This window comes from Zootoca vivipara, chromosome 3 (genome assembly GCF_965207765.1).
Source record: "Zootoca vivipara chromosome 3, rZooViv2.hap1.1, whole genome shotgun sequence".
Taxonomy (NCBI): domain Eukaryota; kingdom Metazoa; phylum Chordata; class Lepidosauria; order Squamata; family Lacertidae; genus Zootoca; species Zootoca vivipara.
Window position 1 is genome coordinate 58,307,651 of NC_142586.1, and position 23,389 is coordinate 58,331,039.

The 23,389-nt window shown below is 41.9% G+C and overlaps 1 protein-coding gene across 2 annotated transcripts; it reads left to right on the forward strand.

Moving 5' to 3' along the window:
- Positions 1–35: 35 nt before the first annotated feature.
- LOC118082073 (uncharacterized) lies at positions 36–22,396 on the forward strand. Of its 2 annotated transcripts, XM_088667265.1 has the most exons (14): positions 36–5,612; positions 6,531–6,653; positions 7,131–7,250; positions 7,765–7,884; positions 8,517–8,639; positions 8,927–9,009; positions 10,078–10,203; positions 11,297–11,342; positions 12,760–12,893; positions 14,662–14,790; positions 15,902–16,019; positions 17,886–18,020; positions 19,568–19,693; positions 20,573–22,396. In XM_088667265.1, exons 1-14 carry the CDS (start codon positions 5,387–5,389, stop codon positions 20,692–20,694), a joined length of 1,731 nt encoding a protein of 576 aa, XP_088523391.1. In that variant the 5' UTR covers positions 36–5,386; the 3' UTR covers positions 20,695–22,396. The 2 variants fall into 2 exon arrangements, with proteins under 2 accessions (XP_088523391.1, XP_088523392.1); XM_088667266.1 differs by lacking the exon at positions 19,568–19,693.
- Positions 22,397–23,389: the final 993 nt, after the last annotated feature.

The following is a 23,389-nucleotide window of genomic DNA, read 5'->3' on the forward strand; positions in this document are numbered from 1 at the left end:
GCATGCGCCCTGTCGCGATCTTTTTTTTCTTGTTAGGTATGTATCGTGGTCTGCGCAACAAATCAGGGGTAATAAATAGGGTAGATTGCTCGAATCTTTAGAGTTTTGCTATAGCTGCGGGATTACGCCATAGTTTTGGGAAAAACGTAAGGGCAGATAATTTCGGGTTTTCATTATGTTGCTCATTTTAGCAGAGAAATTGTGTAACTGCCTTAAAGCCACTCGTTGAGCTGCGTTCCTTGGTCCAAATGCAGGATACTGTACAGCCTCCTACTTTGCACTTCTGTTTTTAGTTTATTGTGCCCTTTTCTTGGGAAAAGTATAGAACGGAATTTTCAGTCTTTTGAGTCCGTTGCTGCAAAAAGAATGAATAGTTCTGTGGCATCTTAAAACAAATTTATGCCACAATTCATTTGTTACCGTGAAGGTGACAAATGACAAACCTAGACAGCATCTTAAAAAGCAGAGACATCACCTTGCCGACAAAGGTCCGTATAGTTAAAGCTATGGTTTTCCCAGTGATGTATGGAAGTGAGAGCTGGACCATGAAGGCGGCTGATCTCCAAAGATGCTTTTGAATTATGGTGCTGGAGGAGACTCTTGAGAGTCCCATTCTGAAGGAAATCAGCCCTGAGTGCTCACTGGAAGAACAGATCCTGAAGCTGAGGCTCCAATATTTTGGCCACATTAAGAGAAGAGAAGACTTCCTAGAAAAGACCCTGATGCTGGGAAAGATTGAGGGGACAAGGAGAAGGGGACGACAGAGGACGAGATGGTTGGACGGTGTTCTTGAAGCTACCAACATGAGTTTGACCAAACTGTGGGAGGCAGTGGAAGACAGGAGTGCCTGGCGTGCGCTGGTCCATGGGGTCACGAAGAGTCGGACATGAGTAAATGACTAAACAACAAGGTGCCATAAGACTCATTTTGTTGTTTTAGAACAGTGTTGTAGCATTGCAACATCCATTTAATGTAGGTTGGACTGAGAGACAGCAACTTGTTCCTTGCCATCCAGTGAGCTTCTGTACCTTTGGGGCCAACACTGAGCCACTACATGCGCATTTCCCAGCCATCATCAGTTCCATCCCCATCAATCCCAACCATCATTACTTAGCATTTCGATTTCATAGAACCCATGCTTTAAAACTGGCTAACTGACCCTATCCGTTTTCACATGGAGTGTCCTGGGGAAATGATCCACTGTTATTAAAACCTACACCTGTCCATCCATCAAAATGAAAGATGCGCCCAACCTCTCAATTCCTTCCCCACTCAAGGTTAGGGTGTGTGCCTAGCTGGCATTGTTTTGCCATATATGAGCACTTAAGTCCACAAAGTGACTTGGGACTTTAGAGTATCCTGGATTCAACATGAGACACCTTATGTCACACTAATCTGATCTCATTTTTTGACAGAGTCACAAGCCTGGTAGATGAAGGGAACACTGTGGATGTAGCATATCTTGATTTCAGCAAGGCCTTTGACATGGTGCCCCATGATATTCTTGTAAAGAAGCTAGTAAAATGCGGGCTAGACAATGCTACCATTCAATGGATTTGTAACTGGCTGACTGACCGAACCCAAAGGGTGCTTATCAATGGCTCCTCTTCATCCTGGACAGAAGTGACTAGTGCGGTGCCACAGGGTTCTGTCATGGGCCCAGTCTTATTCAACATCTTTATAAACGACTTGGATGATGGGCTTGAGGGCATCCTGAGCAAGTTTGCAGATGACACCAAATTGGGAGGGGTGGCTAATACTCCAAAGGACAGGATCACACTTCAAAATGACCTTAGCAGATTAGACAACTGGGCCAAAGCAAACGATGAATTTTAACAGGGAGAAATGTAAAGTACTACACTTGGGCAAATAAAAAATAATAAATGAAAGGCACAAATACAGGATGGGTGACACCTGGCTTGAGAGCAGTACATGTGAAAAGGATCTAGGAGTCTTGGTAGACCACTAACTTGACATGAGTCAACAATGTGATGTAGCAGCTTAAAAAGCCAATACAATTCTGGGCTGCATCAATAAGAGTATAGCATCAAGGGAAGTAATAGTACCACTGTATTCTGCTCTGGTCAGACCTCACCTGGAGTACTGTGTCCAGTTCTGGGCACCACAGTTAAGAAAGATATTGACAAGCTGGAACGTGTCCAGAGGAGGGAAACCAAAATGGTCAAAGGCCTGGAAACGATGCCTTATGAGGAACGGCTTAGGGAGCTGGGTATGTTTAGCCTGGAGAAGAGAAGGTTAAGGGGTGATATGATAGGCATGTTCAAATATATTAAAGGATGCCATATAGAGGAGGGAGAAAGGTTGTTTTCTGCTGCTCCAGAGAAGCAGACACAGAGCAATGGATTCAAACTACAAGAAAGAAGATTCCACCTAAACTTTAGGAAAAACTTCCTGACAGTAAGAGCTGTTCGGCAGTGGAATTTGCTACCAAGGTGTGTGGTGGAGTCTCCTTCTTTGGAGGTCTTTAAGCAGAGGCTTGACAGGCATATGTCAGGAATGCTTTGATGGTGTTTCCTGCTTGGCAGGGGGTTGGACTGGATGGCCCTTGTGGTCTCTTCCAACTCTATGATTAACAGCACAATCTGACCTGGGCACATACAAACTGGCCAAATCCCTCATTTCACATTGTCATTTGGGCTTCACAGAGAGCCCAAGCACACCTCTTGTAAATACCTTATAAGCAACAATTTACAAACTGAATAAAGTAGCAGCTTCTGTCATCTATCGCTTGTACATTGTGGGTCTCTACCAAATTTAATAGGTAGGGGAAAGAAGCCATATTGTATACTTTGTGACTCTTAAGGACAGAAGGTGGCACTCTTCACTCATGCTATCATTTTATATAACTTAGTAATAGTATAAGTATAAGCAATTTAGTAACAGTAAAGTATAGTATAGTATGTGGGGTTTTTTCTGGGGGGATGCAGGGGTCCCCTAAACATTTTTTTAACCTTTGTACTTTTGTCCATTTACTGTATTTATTTTTTCCCAATTTGAACTATAAAATGGTGATTTTCTTGAGTCAAAATGACAGTACTCCTAAACATTTTTAAGAAAAAAGCACTGAGTATAGTATACTATGGTATACTATAGTATTATTATTATTATTATTATTTACTAATAGTATAAGTTTTAAAACAAATGCATAGAATAAAAATGGAAGGTAGAGGGAATATACAGCTGGGATTAGGGATGGGAGACTGACAGTTGGGGCAAGATAGTTAACACTAGGCAGAACCAGGGCTCACAGTGTCCCCACTCTTTGTACTGGTTCCATTCCTGTGATCCAGCAGATTAACAAGCAAAAATTAATTAGGTCAAGTTATTCAGGGCACAGCTATACCCGTTTGTATACTTCGAAGTAAGTCCCACTGTGATCCAGCGGACTTCTAAATGTATCAGATGACCATCTTCATTGGCTTATGTTTTACATGTCAAGGTAATGCTGACCTTAAAGGAATAAAATAAAGTTGGCTATTCTGCTGCCACTGTGTTGTCCAGAAAAGTGCTTCAGATCATACATTTCCAGGGGAGAAGTAAATGAAAGCCAGTACTGTAAAATAAAGTAATAAATAAAGGCAATCTTTCAGATACTGTGGTCCCAAACAATGAACAGCTTTAAAGGTCATCAGCTTTTTGCATTGGGCTCTGAATTTGAGATGGTGGATATGACTAAGTGAGAGAATGAGAGGAAGGGGTGGAAATGGAAGGTGCTTTTAAATATTTTTCTATTCTCTGCAAATGTTACCAGCCCTAATTTAAGGTTTTGATGTGTATACAGCCCTGAGAATCTCATCGTCTAAATGCTTGACAGATTGCCTTTCCCAACCCAAGTTTTCGATCAAGCGCATCGCTGCTTGATATGCTGGTGATGGGTGTTGCCCATATGCAGAGCAGGACCTTCTCTGTGATGGCACCACAATTGTGGAACTACCTCCCATTGTTGAAATGACTGCCCCCCTCAGTATTGTCAATTTGTTGCCATTTGAAGGGCATTTATGCATTCAGGCCTTTGGAATAAATTGAAACTTTGCCCCATATGGTATTTATATTTATTTTATGTAGGGTTTTATGTACTGATTGTGATAGCTCAGTCGGTAGAGCATGAGACTGTTAATCTCAGGGCTGTGAGTTCAAGTCCAATGTTGGGCAAAAGGTTCCTGCATTGCAGATGACCCTCGTGGTCCCTTCCAACCCTACAATTCTAATATTCTGTGACTGGAGGCAGTGGCCAGGAAAGGGTGAAATTTGGCTTAATAGAAGCCAGGACAGACTAAGATAAGAAAAGAGGTGGTAAAGAAACAGCTAGACTACTTTAAATGAATTCAAATCTCCAGGGCCTGATGAACTGCACCCAAGGCTACTAAAGGAGCTTGTGGATGTAATCACAGAGTCTCTGTCTATAATCTTTGAGAATTCTTGCAGAGCAGGTTAGGTTTAGGTCCCTGCAGGCTGGAGGCGGGCAAAGGTTGTCCCCCCAGGTAACTATGAACTGGTCAACTTGATGTAGGTAGTAGGAAAAGGATGCTGTGATTACCATTATGTTTCCCCATCATCCTGGAAAAAAAGTGACAAGTGGGGTGCTGCAGCGTTCTGCCCCAAGGAGTTGGCTCCTGTAATGTCCTTATAAGCAACTTGGATGAAGGAATTGAGGGGATGCTCATCAAATTTGCAGATGACATCAAAGTGGGAGGGGTAGCAAACTAAATGTTAATGATTGTGGTTGCATTTGTGGATTCTTCTGCTTTTGCCTACATGAAGTATTCAAAGCCATTACGGCCGGCCGGCCAATCCAGACAGTACTATTGTTTCTGTCTGGTAGAAACTGGAATTTCTTGTTAGTTTATTATTATTTTTTTGTCTTTTCTGATTGGCAGCTCAGTTGTAGAGGTGGAGCCCAGCAGGTGTGCTGCCCTCACCCATGATGTCACTCCATAATACAGTGCGCAAGCATTCTTTTGTTTGTTATCCCAGAGGCTGTTGCTACTAGCCTTGCAAAACAGTTGACTTTATTCTTAGCATACAGAACATGATTTCTCTGCTACAGAACAGAGGTGGATTCTGAATGTACAGTTTTTGTTTGACCGCCTAATTTTTCTCCTTCCTAAGATAGGGGAAAGATCACCTCCTGCTGCAGCCTAAAGTTTTAAAAGTATTTCTTATGTTTCGCAAGAGAGAACAACGGCTAGATTTTGCTCAGCCATGCAGTTTGGACACAAATAGCAGCAGTAGCTTTCCCCCCAACTTGTCTAGATATTTTTTTTTAGTTATCTAGATCACAATCTGCCAGTACAAGGGGACACAGGAGCAACAGTGGGAGTACAAACTCTCATTTCTGATTTTCTGTTGGATCTGAAAGTTAATCATGGGTCAGCTGTGTACAAAGTGTGCCCAGTTGCTTTGTGACTTGGCTCTCTCAGTAAAAACACTGTCTTCAGGTCTGGTGCAGGATATTCAGGAGTGCTTGGGTCAGCTCCAGGAGTGCCCGTGTCTGAAACGGAAAAACTTTAAAACAAAGCAGCTATACAAGCCTGCCCTTCAGACCCAGGAAGAGGAGATTGCTCAGGAGTTTCTGCAGCACATTGAAAGAGGTGAGAAGTTTCTGTTATGAAGGTGGGGCAGCCAAAGTTGGAGAGATGTTTACTTGAGCTTGGTTGCTTTGTTTAAGATCATGCAGTTCAGTGATCATAGGAAGTGAATGACACAGAGTTGTTTATGCTTCTGCTCTTATGAGCGATGAAAGGAGAATGGAGGAACCAGTCTTTCACCAGCACCAAATATTCAGACAAAGCAGTGGATCCCAGTTCCAGGCTGATCTCAGTTCCAGGCTTATTAACTTACTCTCATTCAGCATTTGAAATCCCAGTTCTACAAAAGACACCATAGCAAGGGGTAGACCTGTAAGTCTCTTGCATAAAAGCAACAAGAAATATTGTAGCATCTTAAAAGACTAACAAATGCATACTTTTGCTACAAGCACGAGCACTTTCCTAAACCAGCATTGAAATATTCTCTGTAAAAATCTATTAGGCATTAGAGGATTGGATTTGAATTTATTCTTTGAAAACAGAAAGACATCAAATGGAATTCTGTCCACTTCTTCCAACTCCTAAGTGCTCCCATCTTTTGTCTTCATCCTTGGTAATCAAGGAAATAGCATGCATGGCTAAGCTGGTTTGCTAAATAAAGTAATAAAAATCCAAGTTCGGAATGCCCCAACTACTCTAACAAACTGGCTCTTATATATATATAGGCATATATAAAACTGGCATTTATAAAACTTTTTTCTCACATGAGGTTTGGACTGCAAAAATGAATGGGGTTTTTTAAATATTTTTTGCAGATTTATTCAGCTCTATCTAGTATGCTAATTTTAAATGAGAGAAAATTTCTACATGGAAATTGTCTCTGTCGTGTTTTATCTGTTGCTTTAAATTCTGTGCATTTGGACTCTTCAGGTATTTAACTTCTTCTGACACAATTCAGACTCTGTTATTATCTTTTTTAAGGTTTTGAAATGTCACCACTTGGCAAGGTCTCCCTAGAGGCTCTGAGGACCTTGGCGTTTTCAGAGAATCCTGGCTTGCAAAAGTCTGCTGCTCTCTATTACTTGAACATAAACCATCAAAACTGTAAGATCCATTCCATACTCTCTCTTTTTTAATTTGTAGAAACCTGGAGAAGCAAAACAATTTCTCCTAAACATAGCTGAGTTGTGCCCAAGGCACTCTTATTGGTTCCCTAGCATCTGTGAATTTGGTCTAGCCCCTTCTAATGCAAGTTCTATGAATATTTACTTGGAGCCCAGATAATGTGGCACAACTTTTGCAGTTACTAGTCTCCCATTTTATTATTTTACAGAGGTGGGTGAGTGCCAGCTGGCTTTTTACTCATATGAGAGGTTGGCAGAAGAGGGCTAGTAAAAACAAGCAATACAGGTTTAGTTTTCATGTGAGTTTGCACAGACAGCTGAACGGAGGGCTACAAGGTATTTTGAAAAGCAAAGTAGGCCATAAGTGTTGCTCCAAAAGCATCAACTGTATGAAGATGTAAGGGACAAGTGTTCCAGAAGAGCTTTTTACAATCAGCATTTCATCTTATTCTTGCAGTGAACATCCAGCTGCCCCGAGAGCATCTGGAAATATACTATGCTTTCTTGAAGTCTAGTGACTTGGAGGTTCAGCAGATTTCGTCGTCGTCCCTTCTGAATTTCTTACTGGAAGGAAATGGTGAGTAAATGACCAAGCTACCATATCCTGAAGTCTCCACCAGTATCAACTGTGATCTTAGGAACTACCACTGTCTAGTTCAGGCATCCCCAAACTTCGGCCCTCCAGATGTTTTGGACTACAATTCCCATCTTCCCCGACCACTGGTCCTGTTAGCTAGGGATCATGGGAGTTGTAGGCTAAAACATCTGGAGGGCCGCAGTTTGGGGATGCCTGGTCTAGTTGCCCTGGTATTTCATTTGAAGGATATAAACTCCTATACTAAAAAGTGATAATCAGTAGGATGGATGCTTGCCCTGAAAAATGTAGGGGTTTTTTTGGGGGGGGGGCATTCATTCAGAGGATGGGTTTTGCTTACTTCTCGTACCAAGGGGGTGAGAAATTGTTTATTCCGGTGTAAGATAGACTAGTGATATTGTGTGCTGATGGCAATCCTTTTCTCTCTCCAGTAGTATATAGCTGAATTAAAGGGACTTTAAACATTACATTTACTCCTGCTTTTACTGACAAACAGTAACCAAGGATCATGTCATCCAAATGGATCTTATTGAGCCAATTCTGGAACTGCTTGAGTCTGACGATGTCACGGTCCAGTGTAATTCCTGTGCCTGCATAATGACACTAGCTGTCACAGGTGAGTAGGGTGCCCAAAGCATAGTGCAATAATCCGGTCCAGGGTACAATGTCACATCCACACCTTGTGATTGGGAGGTAATGATGTGCCTGATTGTTATATAAATTCTGAATCAGGAAGAGCCGGATTCTGCAAGCAGAGTGGATCATTCACATTGGTATGCTATAACTAGTCGTGGCCAGTGTAATGGGGCAAAGCTTGTGGAGGCACACTTCTGACAACAGTTTGACTGCAGCTTACCTGGATGGCTCTGGGTGGTGACACGCTTGGTGCTTCACAGGTGCACAAGTGGAGCCTCAGAACTGCCTGGTCACGGGCACCATATTGTGCAATAAATATAAAGTTGGCCTTGGATTCCTGGGTTCAGATCTTAATAAATGATGAAGTGTACTTTTTAAAGTCAGGTTTTGCTTCAAGGTGAGCCATAGCAATAAGCTTCTTCACAAAAAACCTGGTGGTAAACTCGTAACATTATTCATTCTGCCACTAGGCACCCAGGACTCCCAACTCATATGCAGCAACTGTTTTACACTCTTCACTCTCTATTCCTTAAAGTGTGCCTGGAGGAACAGGGATACTTCTTCCTCCAAAGAAACCTTGCTGATTTCTATTTTGCCCTGTTGTTTCGCCAGATGCCAGCCATGAAGCCATCACAGCAGCAGGAGGAGTGGTACCCTTACTGGCCCTTTCTAGATCTTACGATCCCAGAGTCCAACAAAATGCAGTTGGAGCTATTTTCAACCTCACACAATCAGGTATTTGGATGCAGGGGATTCATTTCAATGGGCCAAGTGCAATGACACAGAAATTTGTGGCAAGGGAAACTTATCGCCAAAGTTACTGTTTTCTTTAAAATGAAATATTGTACTTCCAGTACAATGCTAAATCATGTCTACTCAGTGGGAAAGCCAATTGATTCCAATTGGGCTTATTCCCAGAAAATGCTGTTTTTAGCTCTTAACCTGTTTTCTATGCAGTGATGATAAAGAGCACGTTTATTTGGTCAGAATAGCTCATTAACAATACCACTCTTCCCTTGCAGAACGGATTCAGCAAATATTGTTTCGACAAGGTGCTCTTCCAGTCCTCACCCTTTTGTTACAGTCTCCCGACTCAGAAGTACAGGTAAACAGCATTAAAACAGCAGTTTTTGAGCATTCAAAGCTGTGGAAATGGTCAGCTGCTCAACTGAACCTACAGACACAGGCAGAGATAAACGAGACAGTAGCCTTTTAACATTTTAACTTCCAGAAATTAGTAATTCATTGGTGTTGCACATACTTTTGATTGGAGGGGGTACATATGTTTGTGCACCTTGGAAATTAACTGCTAACCTCTTTAGTGAAACAAAGAAACAGGTCATTGCAGCTTGAAGGTTTATAGTTCAGATTTGTTGTAGGGTTAAAGAAAATAGCCAGGGGGTATTCCAGTTGCTCAGTTCTGTTCTCAGCTTTTGTTTGGAAATAGCTATTAATAGGCACTAACCTGTTTGAGATTCAAGAACTGAACAAATACTTCTTTCTCATCTTCAAATAGGCTAGTGCTAGAGAAATGCAAACATGTAAATAGATGACTGAAGTGTAGATTTTTATTCTGTTCTTAATATGACTTCTGAGAATTGTAAACAGCCTCATGATGAGTATTATATGAATGCAAGGTATGGCATTTGCCTAGCAGAATCTATGCAGTATGCCTAGCTGGGACATTCCCAAAACTCCTGGAGATGTACTACAGTGCCAATCCAGAAAATGCAGGGAGATGCTGTATGCAAATACTCTCTCAGCCAACATCCCCCAAAGTTTACTGTATCTTTCTGGACTCTATCCAGCTTCATCACACACACACACACACACACACACACACACAGGCATGCATTCCATAAGAATGTATGGATTCCCTTAAGAATCTATGGCAAATAAACACGAAAGTTTACTTTAGCATGACTTCAGACCTCATTCCCTCCAACAGAGCTTGTACCTGCAAATTACCCAGTTCCCGTTTGCAGAGTCGCCAGAGACAGGAGGGGAAACCCTGAGGTCCTGGTTATTTTTCAGCCGCAGCAATTTGATCACCCTAGGAACGCCATCATCAGTCATGGTCCCTTTCATTTGCTGTGAGGTCTTGACCACAGTTTAAGAACCCTTGGCCACAAACTTTCCTTTCTCAAAATCACAACCCTTCTCCTTCTTACAGTATTATAGCTGTGCAGCTCTGAGCAACATGGCCACAAACTCCCAGCACCATAGAGCCATGCTCCAAACCGGTGACAGGTTTCTTCTGCGGATGCTCCTTTTCCTTCTGTCTTCATCTGTGAACAAGGTAAAGCTGTGGATTATGCAGCTTTGTTTTACTAACAGCCCCCCTGGTTTATTCAGAAATATTATTTTAATATCAGTGGGATGCATGTATTTCCAAGTAAGTTATGCTTAGGACTGCAGGCCAAGTATCTTGTGTTCAGTGAAATGACTGAAAAGATGCTTTCTTCAGCATGGGGGCGCAATAATACACAAACGCTGGAGTTAGCTAGATGTGATATCTTCCATGAATCTCTAAGAGATCAAACTCAGAATCTGCTACGGTCAGAGGGGATTCCATGTTTAAATAACGGTGAGATCTCTTGGTTCAATATTTTCCTTCTCGCAGTGATGGCCTGGGAATATACAGCAGGGATGGGATTTTTCCTAATCTCTGCCTAGGGAAGATTGCCAGGCAGTGTGGGAAGTAAAATTTTACAATTACAGATCTTCCCAAACAAATGCAATTCAATTTGTAGCACTGTTAAACTACAGTTCCATTATTCCAGGGGTCCCCAACTAAGGCCCGGGGGACGGATGCGGCCCAATCGCCTTCTAAATCTGGCCTGCGGACGGTCCAGGAATCAGCATGTTTTTACATGAGTAGAATGTGTCCTTTTATTTAAAATGTGTCTCTGGGTTATTTGTGGGGCATAGGAATTCGTTCATTATTTTTTTTCAAAATATAGTCCGGCCCCCGACAAGGTCTGAGGGACAGTGGACCGGCCCCCTGCTGAAAAAGTTTGCTGACCCCTGCATTATACTTTTCTTTGTTGTGGGGGGGGGGTTGTCATGTGTTTTAAATATGTTCTTCTTCTGAAAGGCTACACATCCTTGTACTATTAGGTACCCATAAGTGGCGCTTTTTTGAGTACCGGTATCTCTCAGATATCTATGGGGCACTGTCACAGTTGGCTTTAAAGGCTTAGTTTTGCCTCATGTTGCCACAGAGGACATGCTTACATTTTAACTTTACCCATCATTGACACATAAATCCTGTCAGAAAATTTTGGAGTTTTAGCAACATTGCTAAAGTATTTTGGAGGTTAAGCAAGGCCTTTTCACAGCCAAAAGTTGTTTCTCTGTTGTGTTCTGATTTCTTTGTTTTCTGCAACTAGGTTTCCAACCAAGCTTGTGTCTGTCTCAGGAATTTAGCCGCGAGTGGTAAGTACTACAGTCCTAACATGCTAATAAATGAAAAATTGCAGTCACTTAAAACTTACAAAAATAGAACCCCCTCCTTCCTGTGTTTTGTACAGTCTAGCCTCTGGAAGGAATGTCCTCAAGTCACTCTTTGTTCCTTTAAATAAGATGAATACCATGTTTTGGTTTCAGGCACGTGGATGGTGTGACTTTTTTTTTTTTTTAAAAAAAAAGCTAATAAACCCTTCAGATACCAGAGGCTGTGAGAATTACAGTACTGTTGTTCTAAAGTATACCAAAAAACACTGATTCAGTTTTTAAGAGAAGGTGACTGCAAACCAATCCAGCATTCAGACTGATGTAAAGATTAGTAAAACTTGATTGACCAATACCTCACAATGCTCAAGGCACATTTCTGCCACAGATGTTTGGGGGAGGGGAGAGATCATGTGGAAGTTTTACACCATCTATAAAAAAAGAAGAGACTGAAGGAGGAGTTGGTGAAAAATATCCCTGGCCACTGACATTTTTGCTCATGTGCTTGTAATGAAAGATGTCCCTCTGTGTTTTAAATTGACAAGCAAGATCATTAATATGGATTATAACTACAAATCCATACACTTCCTTTTACCATTCTTAAACTGTCAATTCTGTGAGGAAAAAGTAGGCAAGAATATGGATACACACACACTCTCTCTCTCTCTCTCTCACACACACACACAGACAGTGCTTTTTTCCCTGGGGAGCTGCAGGGGTACACACACCCCTAAACATTTTGTGAATCTAAGTTTGGCCTCATTGAGGGGCAGTATTTCAATATGAATAGGAAAATGAGAGTACCCCTATACATTTTTTTTTTGAAAAAAGCACTGTGTGTGTGTGTGTGTGTGTGTGTGTGTGTGTGTGAGAGAGAGAGAGAGAGAGAGAGAGAGAGAGAGAGAGAGAGAGAGAGAGAGAGAGAGAGATCTAATCCAGTGGTTATCTAATCCACAGGCTGCAGTCAGCCACTTACCAGTATGCCTAGCAGCTGATTTTGAACAACCACAAACCCAACTGAAGTTACAGAAACACAACTCTCTGGACCCTTTCTATCAACTTCAGTCCCCTGATTCTGAATTCTTCCCAGCAGTGCCTTTCTACAAACATTTTGCATTGCTCAAATTGGTCTATCTTCCCCCCTTTCTTTTATGGGCCAGAACACTGGTCCAAGCCTCTTGTGCAGTTTGGTCTTCATCTTCTTTTGACTTTTCATTAAAGTCAGAACCTAAAGTTTAACTTCTATACTGTCATAACATAACATTGCCTGATCTGTGAAATCCAGCTGACTTGATTGAGTCAGTCTAGAGGAGGCCCCTTTCTCTCAAAAAGCCTTTTCTCCAAATCAGCTTCTATTGATCTGCACACATGACCTTGAGCAACCTTCTCATTTTCCAAACAGAGAGTGGTCAGACCAGCATCGTTGCTATGCAGATCCCGTCCCACCTGCTCCCTCTCCTGGCATCTAACAAGAAAGACACTCAGCACAATTCCATCATTCTCCTCCGGATTTTATCCCAGCACCCAGACAACCAGGTACACATTTCTGTTTCATATTACCCTTTGCCTTGTAAGCTTTAGTCAAATGTGCATGGCCGTAATGTTCCGAGGCAGCTCAACCTTGAAAGATGACAGTGGACAAAAGTTTCATCAAAGGGAACACATTTAAAATGACAGTTTGACGCGGCCAGGTGATCAGTTGACAATAATTCAAAATTCATTCTGAAAAGGCTTCAGCATGCATTTGAAAGCGTGGGATGATGTGCATATCCAGAAATAAGGTTGGAAAGGGAGTGCTGGAAACAAAGTCTGATTATAATCATATTGGGTTCTAATCTGTCTTCTTGAGATTCACATTCTGTAGCAAACATCCATTTGTGGTTGTGATGGATGGTATAGCTGCTTTGGCATTGGAGAAAATGTTCTGTGACAGAGGAAACCTGAACAATTAATCCTCGGTAGAGATGTTTATATTGTCTTCTGTTAGGCCAGCTTTTCATCTTGGTTTGCTCAGACTACTGGTTTCAATGCCCTCTAGCCTGGGGTTGTTTTTTTTAAAGACCTTTTCAAGGATTCCCATTCTGCTCTGACCTGAATTCCAAGTGAAGTAGAAAGGGAGCTCTCCATGGGAACCCCAGCAGGAAAACAAACTGTGGGACAAAGCTAACATTTCCAACCAAGATGAACTAATGTTTCAGTGGTTACCAACACTACTCTGTGTTCCTAGGGAGGAAGAAATCATTTGTTCTTTGGTGACTTTGGGTTTGATTGACTTCATAGCACTTTCATTCCTTAACAGGAATGAAAAGCCCCACATCTTCATAATATAAACTTGCCTGCAAAAACACAACAATAGGCCATCTGCATTTGGATGTGGGAGTGACATATGAGTCTCAACACAGTGGGACACAGTCATCAATAAAACGAATGGAGGTTGTAACATGGGAGGTTTGTGGTGGAACAGGAAAGTCAAATCCTGCATGTGCCATTGGATGCACATAAACATTTCACTATCGTCTGATGTGGTTTGAAGGTAGTGGGGGCTCGATTTCTCTGCATTGCTGCCGTGAGTTGGGACTGAAGCACGAAGAGACAACAATTTGTGGAGCTTTTCATAATTCTCCATCCCAGCTTTGTAGCTCCCAAATTGCAATACAGTGGTACCTCGACTTACCAATAACTTGACTTACAAATGTTTTGAGTTACGAACGGAGTTCTGTCCACCATTTTGGATGCGGTTTAGATAGGATTTTTTTGACTTACGAATTTTTAGATAGGATTTTTTCGACTTATTAATTCCCCCCCCCCATTGGCTTCGACTTACAAATTTTTCGACTTACAAAGGTCCGTTCAGAACCGATTAAATCCGTAAGTCGAGGTACGACTGTACACTTGTTGCAGTTCATCCTAAATGTAAAGAGTTTTAAAAACTTAAAGCATATGTCTTTGATTCCTTAGTAATTCATTCACTCTACTCTTTTTGGTGCCTGCTTTTTTTTAAAAAAAGTTTGTTTCAAAAGGCCTGTCTGGACATGCAGAATATTGGCATGTGTTTTCTGGTTTTAGTTTATTGCTGATTTTAATTTTTTTTTTAAATACTTGTTTTAATTGGGTGTTTTTTTAACTGATAATTTTATTGTTTCTGTTCTTTTTTTACCCGCTTTGAGGTTTTATTAACAATCAAGTGAAATATATCTATATCTCAATCACCCATCTCTAGTCCCATTCACAGTGGTATGGTAGAACCATGTCTCTTCTGCTGCCTTCGTTTTCAGCGACTCACTGGCTACCTTTCCCTTTGCAGGATGCACTGATGTGTGATGAAGTGCTGCAGGCGGTAGGAAAGCTGCTGCTCATCTGGAAAATGGACCCAGTGATTGTAGGTCACGCTGCCTGCTTTATTAAAAATCTCAGCCTTTCCAGAAGCATACAGGTGAGTGCCAAGTCTCCCTGTCAGGATTACACATTGTTCTGAAGGCTTCACTTCACTGTTTCTCTTACTGATATTAAAATGAAACATCGTCTTTGCTTCATTCTCATTCAAGGAAGTAAATGACCATGTGTTTTAAAAAGTACACGAGAAAGATCTTATCAACAAAAAAAAGAGCATCAAGTTGTGACTTTTACGCCTTCACTGTAGGCTTTTTGAAAATTTGACTTTGTTGGTATACATGATTTTTCAACTAGGTTCCTCCTCCTCCTCCTCCTCCTCCTCCTCCTCCTCCTCCTCCTCCTCCTCCTCCTCCTCCTTTAAATTTGTAATACTGTTCTTCATTTGAAGACCATAGGGCAATTCACAACATAAAAATACAAAATGAGAACACAAAATATATAATAAAACAAAACCAAAAACCAACCAACAACACCCTTTCCCAAAAACACATTTAAAAGGCCATAGAATACTCAATCAACCAAAGGCCCTGTTATAGAGAAACATTTTTGCTTGGCACCTAACGATATATAATGAAGGCACCAGGCAAGCCTCCCTAGGGAGAGCATTCCACAAACAGGGAGCCACTGCAGAAAAGGCCCATTCTCATGTTGCCATCCTCCAGACCTCTCATGGAGGAGGCACACAAAGAAGGGCCTTAGATGATGATTGCTGAAGAAAGTAGAAACCCACTGTGTATGGATAAATGTTTGCAGGAAATATGCCATACTTTCTTGGCTCCTCATACCATCTCCCAGATTGCCTTGTTATCACACTCTCGATGGCTTCTTGTGAAATGAAGGCTATTGTAACACATATCATTGCAGACTCACTCTGTATTCATTAATTTCAAGCACATCCATGTAATCTGAACTCTCCTGGTGGGACAGTCTCAGGGCGTCATGATGCATAACTAGGGCATTTAATAGAGCGTGCATTTGCATAGATTAAATCCCCACAGATGCCTTTGTTGCACACATTTTTGGGTTTAACAGCTGAATAGGCACAGCCCTGAAGGCCCAAGGCAAACTAAGAGTCTGGCATCTATAATTGGGGGGGCCCCCACAATTTTCAAAATTAATTTAACAACAACATCTCCTTTTGTTATTTGCAGAGAGTCATAGAAAGTCCATGCATTGAAGGGCTTTTTCAAGCTGTCCAAAGCGTAGACATTCTAGAAGAGGAATCTCTTTACTGTGTGATGTCTTGTCTTGTTGACCTGATGAAACATGGTAAGGGGACATTCAGTGTGTTGAGTGGATGGGTGAGAGCACACACATTTTGTACTCATTGATTTCCTTTGCTGCTGCCAATTTACAGCACAATGTTATGCATGTCTGCTCAGAAGGAAGTCTTGTAGCCTTTACCTATGCAAAAGTCAGTGTGCATAGGGTTGCAGCAGCCTTATGGTTTTATCGAAGTCCACTTTGGGGCACAGAGGGAACCAAAGGGCAGTCGTAAAAATCAACAGATTCTCACAGTCAGTTCTATGTTATCTGGTAGCATAGCTACCAGAGCTGCTAATAAGAGTGAAACACAGCAGACAAGTGATTTTTAATCCCAACTCAAGAGTTGTGTCAGTAACATAGTGTTGAAATTGCTAGTAATTTCTCTAATGCTTCTAGACCAGTATAAGCAAACTTGGTGTCCTCTAGGTGTCCTCTAGGTCAGGCACGTCCAACAGGTAGATTGTGATCTACCAGTAGATCACTGTATGTCTGTGGTAGATCACTGCTAGATCACTGGCACCCCTAAAAAAAGGCTCACCCAAAATTTTCCTCCTCCCTAAAAAAAGCTGAACTATGACCTGAAGCCCTAAACAAAAAGGGGCCTCTCTCCCTCCTAAAAGAAGCTCAACAAGTTTGACCTAACCCCCCCAAAACAGGGCTTCCCTTACTTAAAAATACTCAACAGCTTTGACCTGAACCCCCCAAAAGGGGGTAGATCACTCCCAGTTTTTAACTCTGTGAGTAGATCAGAGTCTCTTGGGAGTTGGCCACCCCTGCTCTAGGTGGTTACATGATCCTTCTCATACAATCAGTGAATGCAAATTGAGGAAGGAGGGCAACACTTGCTGGTCCTGCTGCTTTGCGCACACTGCTGTTCTCACCCAGAGTGGCCACAGCAACATTTGAAAAGGGGAGTCCGCAATTATGCAGCTGTATGCAGGCAGGCTCCCCTTTTCAGAGGGTGGGGGCTGGTGTGGTGTGCAATGCTGGGGCCAACGTCCCACCTACTAGCTGAATGTATGGAAAGGCCTAGCAGGCAGGGCTAATGGGATGTGCTTGCTGCAAGGTCAGGAGGCTGGGCTGTCAAATGTCCCGTACAGGGAAGCGACATGCCAGGGAAACATTTACATATTTTTACTTGGCAAATGTGTATGTACATTAGGCTATTAGATTGCTAAGCTCCATCACAGTGCAGCAGACACAATGGGAGGTAGCAGAGCAGCAGGGCTGTGGAGATTGGTTTCACATCTATTCCCCCTATGTGGACACCTTCTCATCAAATTTCCCATCGGTGAAACCCTCCCTAAGGAATATTCCCACCTATACCTGCTTCTGAATATTTTGATCTCTCTCTCTCTCTAATTTTATTTAACTTTATTGAATTGCAGTAACAAAAACCAAAAAAGAAAAATAACAAATTACACAAAATAACAAATAAAAAAATAAAAAAACACCAAATATATATATAAACATAATCTTCCCTCCATGTTTGACCTCCTTCCCTTAACCTTTTTGTTCATTGTGTTATTAGTATTACTTTGTTTTTGTTCCACTTCCATCAATTTCCTCAATATTTCTACCCTGTAAACTTTATTCATTGCATATCAATTTATTTGTCCCAGAACAATGTTTTTTCATGTACTCCTGTACACAATCCCCATTCTTCAATTAATTTTTGATCTGTTTGTCCTCTTAACGCTGAGATCTCCCTCTCTCTGTATGTATGTATTTCAGTCTTCTGAAATCCATTTTACTGGCCTCCCAAGCTCTGCTCGTGTCTTTTCAGCCTTGGCCCTAGGGCCTGTTCATTTGTCTTCTTTTATTTCAACTGTGCTGATTTAGTCTTTTACTCTGCTCTTCTACCACCAGAGGGAGCCACAGTGCGCATGCTGGAATTGGTGGATGATTCAGTGGTATGCAGTCTGGTGACACTGGCTGGCCAAGTGGAACAAACAGAGCCTTCGTTCCACGCTGCCCTAGCGATCAAACACCTCCTACAGCACAGTACGTAACAATGGAAAGGATCTGATGTTTGCATTTCCAGCCCGCTTGATATCACTCAGGTGACAACAACCGGAGTGCCATGGGCCCAAACAGGTTGAATAGCAGGGGAGAGTACTATACTGGTCAGCTTTGACAAAACTTTTATTTGTTTTCCAATCCTGCTAATTCTAGGATAGTTTTCAGAGAGTTCCCTGGGCTACAATAGGACTCCCTAAGATGGTTGTTGTTTTTCCTGGACTAAGTGGCAGCTGCATCTATCAGTTGTCCCACACCAGCAGACTCCTTTGGGTGTAAAGAATACATGTTGAATTCATGGCAGGAGCTTCTGTCTTGCTTGTGTGCATCCTTTTCTCAGTATTACACTTCCCTGTTGAAGATAGCAACACTGCACAAAGCCGCTAAAATATTTGTACATCACTGTGCACCATATGAAGTGATGCTTAATTTGAATAACCAATGATAACATAAACATGATGTTTCTGTTGAATGCACAATATAACATTTAAAAATAACAGCTGTTATAAGTGTTAGATTCAGAATAATCACAGTGAGTGTATATTATTATTATTATTATTATTATTATTATTATTATTATTATTATTATTATTCTAGCGGCCAAAATCATCAAGAAATCTTATTATTCCAATTTACAAACTTCAACTTTATGAACCAAAGTTTATGAAATTTATGAACTGAAGTTTAAGGTTCTATTCTCCATACCATAGTGGCATTCATGATTGGTATATATCAGGGGTCCCCAAACTACGGCCCCCGGGCCGGATGCGGCCCAATTGGCCTCCCAATCCGGCCCGCGACGACCCCCGCCGCCCGCTGCCGCCGCCCGCTCACGCAGCGCGGTGTCGATCTTCAAAATCGGCAAAAAATTGCCGAAAATCCTTTGTGCGCATGCGTATGGGCCTCTCCCAACCCAGAAGAGGTCATTTCTGATGCACTTCCGGGTCGGGGGAGGCCCATACGCATGCGCACAAGCGATTTTCGGCGATTTTTTCCGACCGTGTGCGTGTGTGCATGCGCACGGGCGCGCACTCCCCCGCCCTCCGGCCCGCTGCGCGCGCACTCCCCTGCCCTCCGGCCCGCCGCGCGGTCGGTGCGGCGGGCACCGGCCCGAAGCCCGGTAAGTCTGGGGACCCCTGGTATATATGAATTATGAATATTATTAATTAGCATTATAAAATCTTTATTTATTAATGTCTCAAGGCAAATTACATAGTAAACAAATATGAAAACACACAACAATAATGATCACACTAAACATCTGCCCAAGCATACATTTCCCACCACAAAATTATCATAAGCATTACCAAACTATGAATACCAATTTATAATTTGTCATTCACCCAACAACTTAGTAACAAGAAAACCAAGTAGTGCACCACCAATGTAATGGGGTATCAACATTTTACAGTGCATATTTACTCAGAAGAAATCCCACTTTGTTCAGTGACTTACTCCCAGGTTAAGTGTGTAAAATGTTGCCTCGTGCATTCAGTTTTGTAATTCTTCCTGTCTCCAAATTAATTGCACAGAAGAGGTGGTGTCTTTGTTGAAATCTCATATGAGCAAGGTACAGCAATACCTCATCAAGTATCTTATTCACCAAGAGAATCGCTTTCAGCATCTGGGCATATCCACTCTCTGCATATTACAGAAAGGTATGGACTGCTGTATCACTCGCCACATAACATCCCATGGGATTCCTATGCTATGGCATAACAGCTACGCTCATCAGTACTTACCAGAAGCACCGCAGTTATAATGCACAGCTGAGTCTTGCCTGTTTCTGGTAATGAAAACCAAAGTCCTCCTTTATAAAAGGTCTGGTCGAAAGTTAATTGACTCTCATTTCACTGAGAATGCAATCAGAACTTTATACAGGCTCATTTGCAGTATCCATTACACGCTTCCTACTGGAATGGAATCTGTTCTCATAATCGTATACCAGTATATGAATCCTGGAAACAGCTATTTATGGTTCTCATTAAAAAGTGGGGAGCAGTCTTCTTTACTTTTGGCGTCTTTTAAAAAATCACAGTGGAAAAGTAGTTATACATGCACCTTCCAGCACCAAACAAACCTGACTTCCGTTAACATGGAATGCAAAATAACTTCCACACATAAATGTTTGATAAATGGCTTTTATTATCATCGCACTCTGTGTCTGAAAGTGGGGAAATACCCTTAGCAAAGAAAGCAGGAGGCAAGATTCTTAGGAGACATTGTTGAACAAGTAAATGATCAAAGGATGTATCTTATCTTGCTCTTGGAAAGTAATAAAACAACAAGGAATATATTAGGTGTGAGTAGAAAAAAACAGGAAAGGAAGACTTCCGGTTTCCCGCAGATCGGCTTCAGACGCGCTTTTGGGTTGCTCTCACTGAAGGGAGGTCAGGGGGGGTATTGGACTTCAAGTGCAAGCCAGCAGAACAAACCCTCTCTCCAATGTTTTGTAAAGTTGTGGATCAGGGCAAGATGTACACATATGACAAGTTGTGCAGGTCTAGAAGTTGAGTTGTTGCTTCCCTATTTTTTAGATGCAGAGTTTTCATCAGCATTCAGCCAAGGCCAACTGAAGAAGCACCTTGACCAAGTCTGTCAACAAACTGCGGAAACCCAGGAGCTTCTCAGTATTGCTGTCAGACATATGGACACCTGAAACCTTGTTCCATCCTATGCGTTTTGCTCTATGTGATGTCGCTCTGTGTGGCTAGCTTGTTGCCTGTGTATAGGGAGCTGACTCATCATGTGGGTGTCTCAGCTTCACGCTATGGCTGTGGGCAAATCCACAGCAAGCACATGCGCAAAGGATTTTTAAGTTCCATAGTTTGGGTGGAAATTAGGGACCAATTTACACAGTAATGTATTACTGCTCCATTATTCAGCGCTTGATGAGTCACAGTAGGATGTGTGGGCAGATTCTACTAAAAAGCACTGTGCTTGAAGTTTTATAGAAGGTCTGTTGGTGTTATTTGATCCATGATGGCTGATTCATACAATGCAGCTCATTATTTGATACATGGATGTGCATGCGTGGGCCAGGCCTGAGGATACTTTCACTATCCTTAGATGTGCAGACTGTAGCATTGCATTGTCCTTGTTGAGGCATTAATGAACTGTGAGACCCTATACTGGGAGACTAATCAATCTTGCTCTAGGTTCAGCTCTGGCAGCATGCAATCCATTTCACGAGGCAAATATCTTCATGCTGCCTAGGTGTTTCTGATGGCCTTAAACTCATCTGCAAGTTGATGGCAGTCTCCCATTTCAGAATACCTGAACCCTAATGTCACTCCTTCCAGATGTCCAGTTGTAAATAATAAAATCTTAGCTTTCCGAGTGAAATTTTATAATCTTTTAATAAAATCTACATTTTAAGAAAGAAATGTGTGTGAAAAGTATGTATCATGCTAGCTGGTACCATTATATAATGCTACTCAGTCAGCAGTTATACATGAATGACCAATCAGTTCTTTCATTGCCTAAGGATATGTTGTGGTGGAACACTTTACAGCTTTTGAGACCTCAGTTTTCAGCATTAGGATTTTAGCACATTATCCAAAGCATGAATTTGTTGGCACATTTCAGAAAACGGATTAGCTTTCTCCAGGATTTAATTAAAATAGTATTCCTTCAGCTTAAAAAAACCCACACACACAACCTGGGTGATTTTAACCCAAGAGCTACAAATTCTAGAAAAGCAGCAGATAGCCCATGCCATCCAAATTCACTGCATCCCTATACATACATACACACCAAAATACCTGGCAGGAACCATCTAGACGATCCTGGATCACTAGTTTTTATAACTGCCTCACTAGCAAATGAGTAGGACTTCACTGGCATTCACTTTGATATGTCCTAAAGTGAGAAACACAAGTACCATCCATTTATCTCTGTTTGCAATTCTCTTTCTGCTGAGCATCAAAACTCTTTCCCTAATTCAAACACTTCAAAAAGTTGTTATGCAGAGTCCCTGACACCGATCCCTCATTTAATACACATCATTTTGGAATGGATCATACATACCTATGGATGTCAGAACAAATTTGCAGTAATTTGGAAAAACTTTTGAGCAGTAAATTTGAAACAGTGTGGGAATATTTTCCTCTAAAAAGTTCCCATGAGTGCTACTTTTCACAGAAAATGGATGTTAAGTTGAATTATGGCTGCAATTCAGATGGCAAGGGCATTTAATGATACCATGTTATGAATGACGGCACTCTTGATTAAGGGCAGGTAAATTTTACATTGCCCAAATAACAAATCATAAAATGTTTACTATTTTGATATCCTATAAACAGAGACTACTATTGTGCTTTAGGAGGAGTCATGTCAAAAGAAATAAACTCTTTCCCTCAGTTCCTATCTTCTTGTAATATTCACTGCAGTAACATTTGAGAATAATTGGGTTGAATCCTCCTATAGAAGAAGTCCTTATTGGAGGAAAATAACCCTTGGATTTAAGTCAATGTCATCTTGGATTAACTGCTTTTGAATGTGCTTAGGAACACAATAAGAGGCTTGCTGGATCACGGCAAAGGCCCATCTTGTCCTGCATCCTGTTCTCAAATTGACTAACTATTTGCAGGACCTTAGCACACAACAACACTCCCCTGACTTGTGACTCCCAGCAACTGGTATTCAGAGGAATACATATGCTGAAGAACACACTGGTCCCATCACCTCCTGGCAAATAGAAGGGGAGGAAATGGAGGCAGTGAGAGATTTTACTTTCCTGGGCTCCTTGATCACTGCAGATGGTGACAGCAGTCACGAAATTAAAAGACTCCTGCTTCTTGGGAGAAAAGCAATGACAAACCTAGACAGCATCTTAAAAAGCAGAGACATCACCTTGCCGACAAAGGTCCGTATAGTTAAAGCTATGGTTTTCCCAGTAGTGATGTATGGAAGTGAGAGCTGGACCATAAAGAAGGCTGATCGCCGAAGAATTGATGCTTTTGAATTGTGGTGCTGGAGGAGACTCTTCAGAGTCCCATGGACTGCAAAAAGATCAAACTTATCCATTCTGAAGGAAACCAGCCCTGAGTGCTCACTGGCAGGACAGATCCTGAAGCTGAGGCTCCAATACTTTGGCCACCTCATGAGAAGAGAAGACTCCCTGGAAAAGACCCTGATGTTGGGAAAGATGGAGGGCACAAGGAGAAGGGGACGACAGAGGACGAGATGGCTGGACAGTGTTCTTGAAGCTACAAACATGAGTTTGACCAAACTGCGGGAGGCAGTGGAAGACAGGAGTGCCTGGCGTGCTCTGGTCCATGGGGTCACGAAGAGTCGGACACGACTAAACGACAACAGCAACATATGCTGAAGATAGGACTCAGCCACACCAA

Coding starts and splice junctions, on each gene's coding strand:
- LOC118082073 (XM_088667265.1), top strand. CDS start 5,387: ATGGGTCAGCTGTGTACAAAGTGTGCCCAGTTGCTTTGTGACTTGGCT. Junction 9,010..10,077: donor CTCCCGACTCAGAAGTACAG/GTAAACAGCATT, acceptor TCCTTCTTACAG/TATTATAGCTGTGCAGCTCT. Junction 11,343..12,759: donor CAGGAATTTAGCCGCGAGTG/GTAAGTACTACA, acceptor TTTTCCAAACAG/AGAGTGGTCAGACCAGCATC.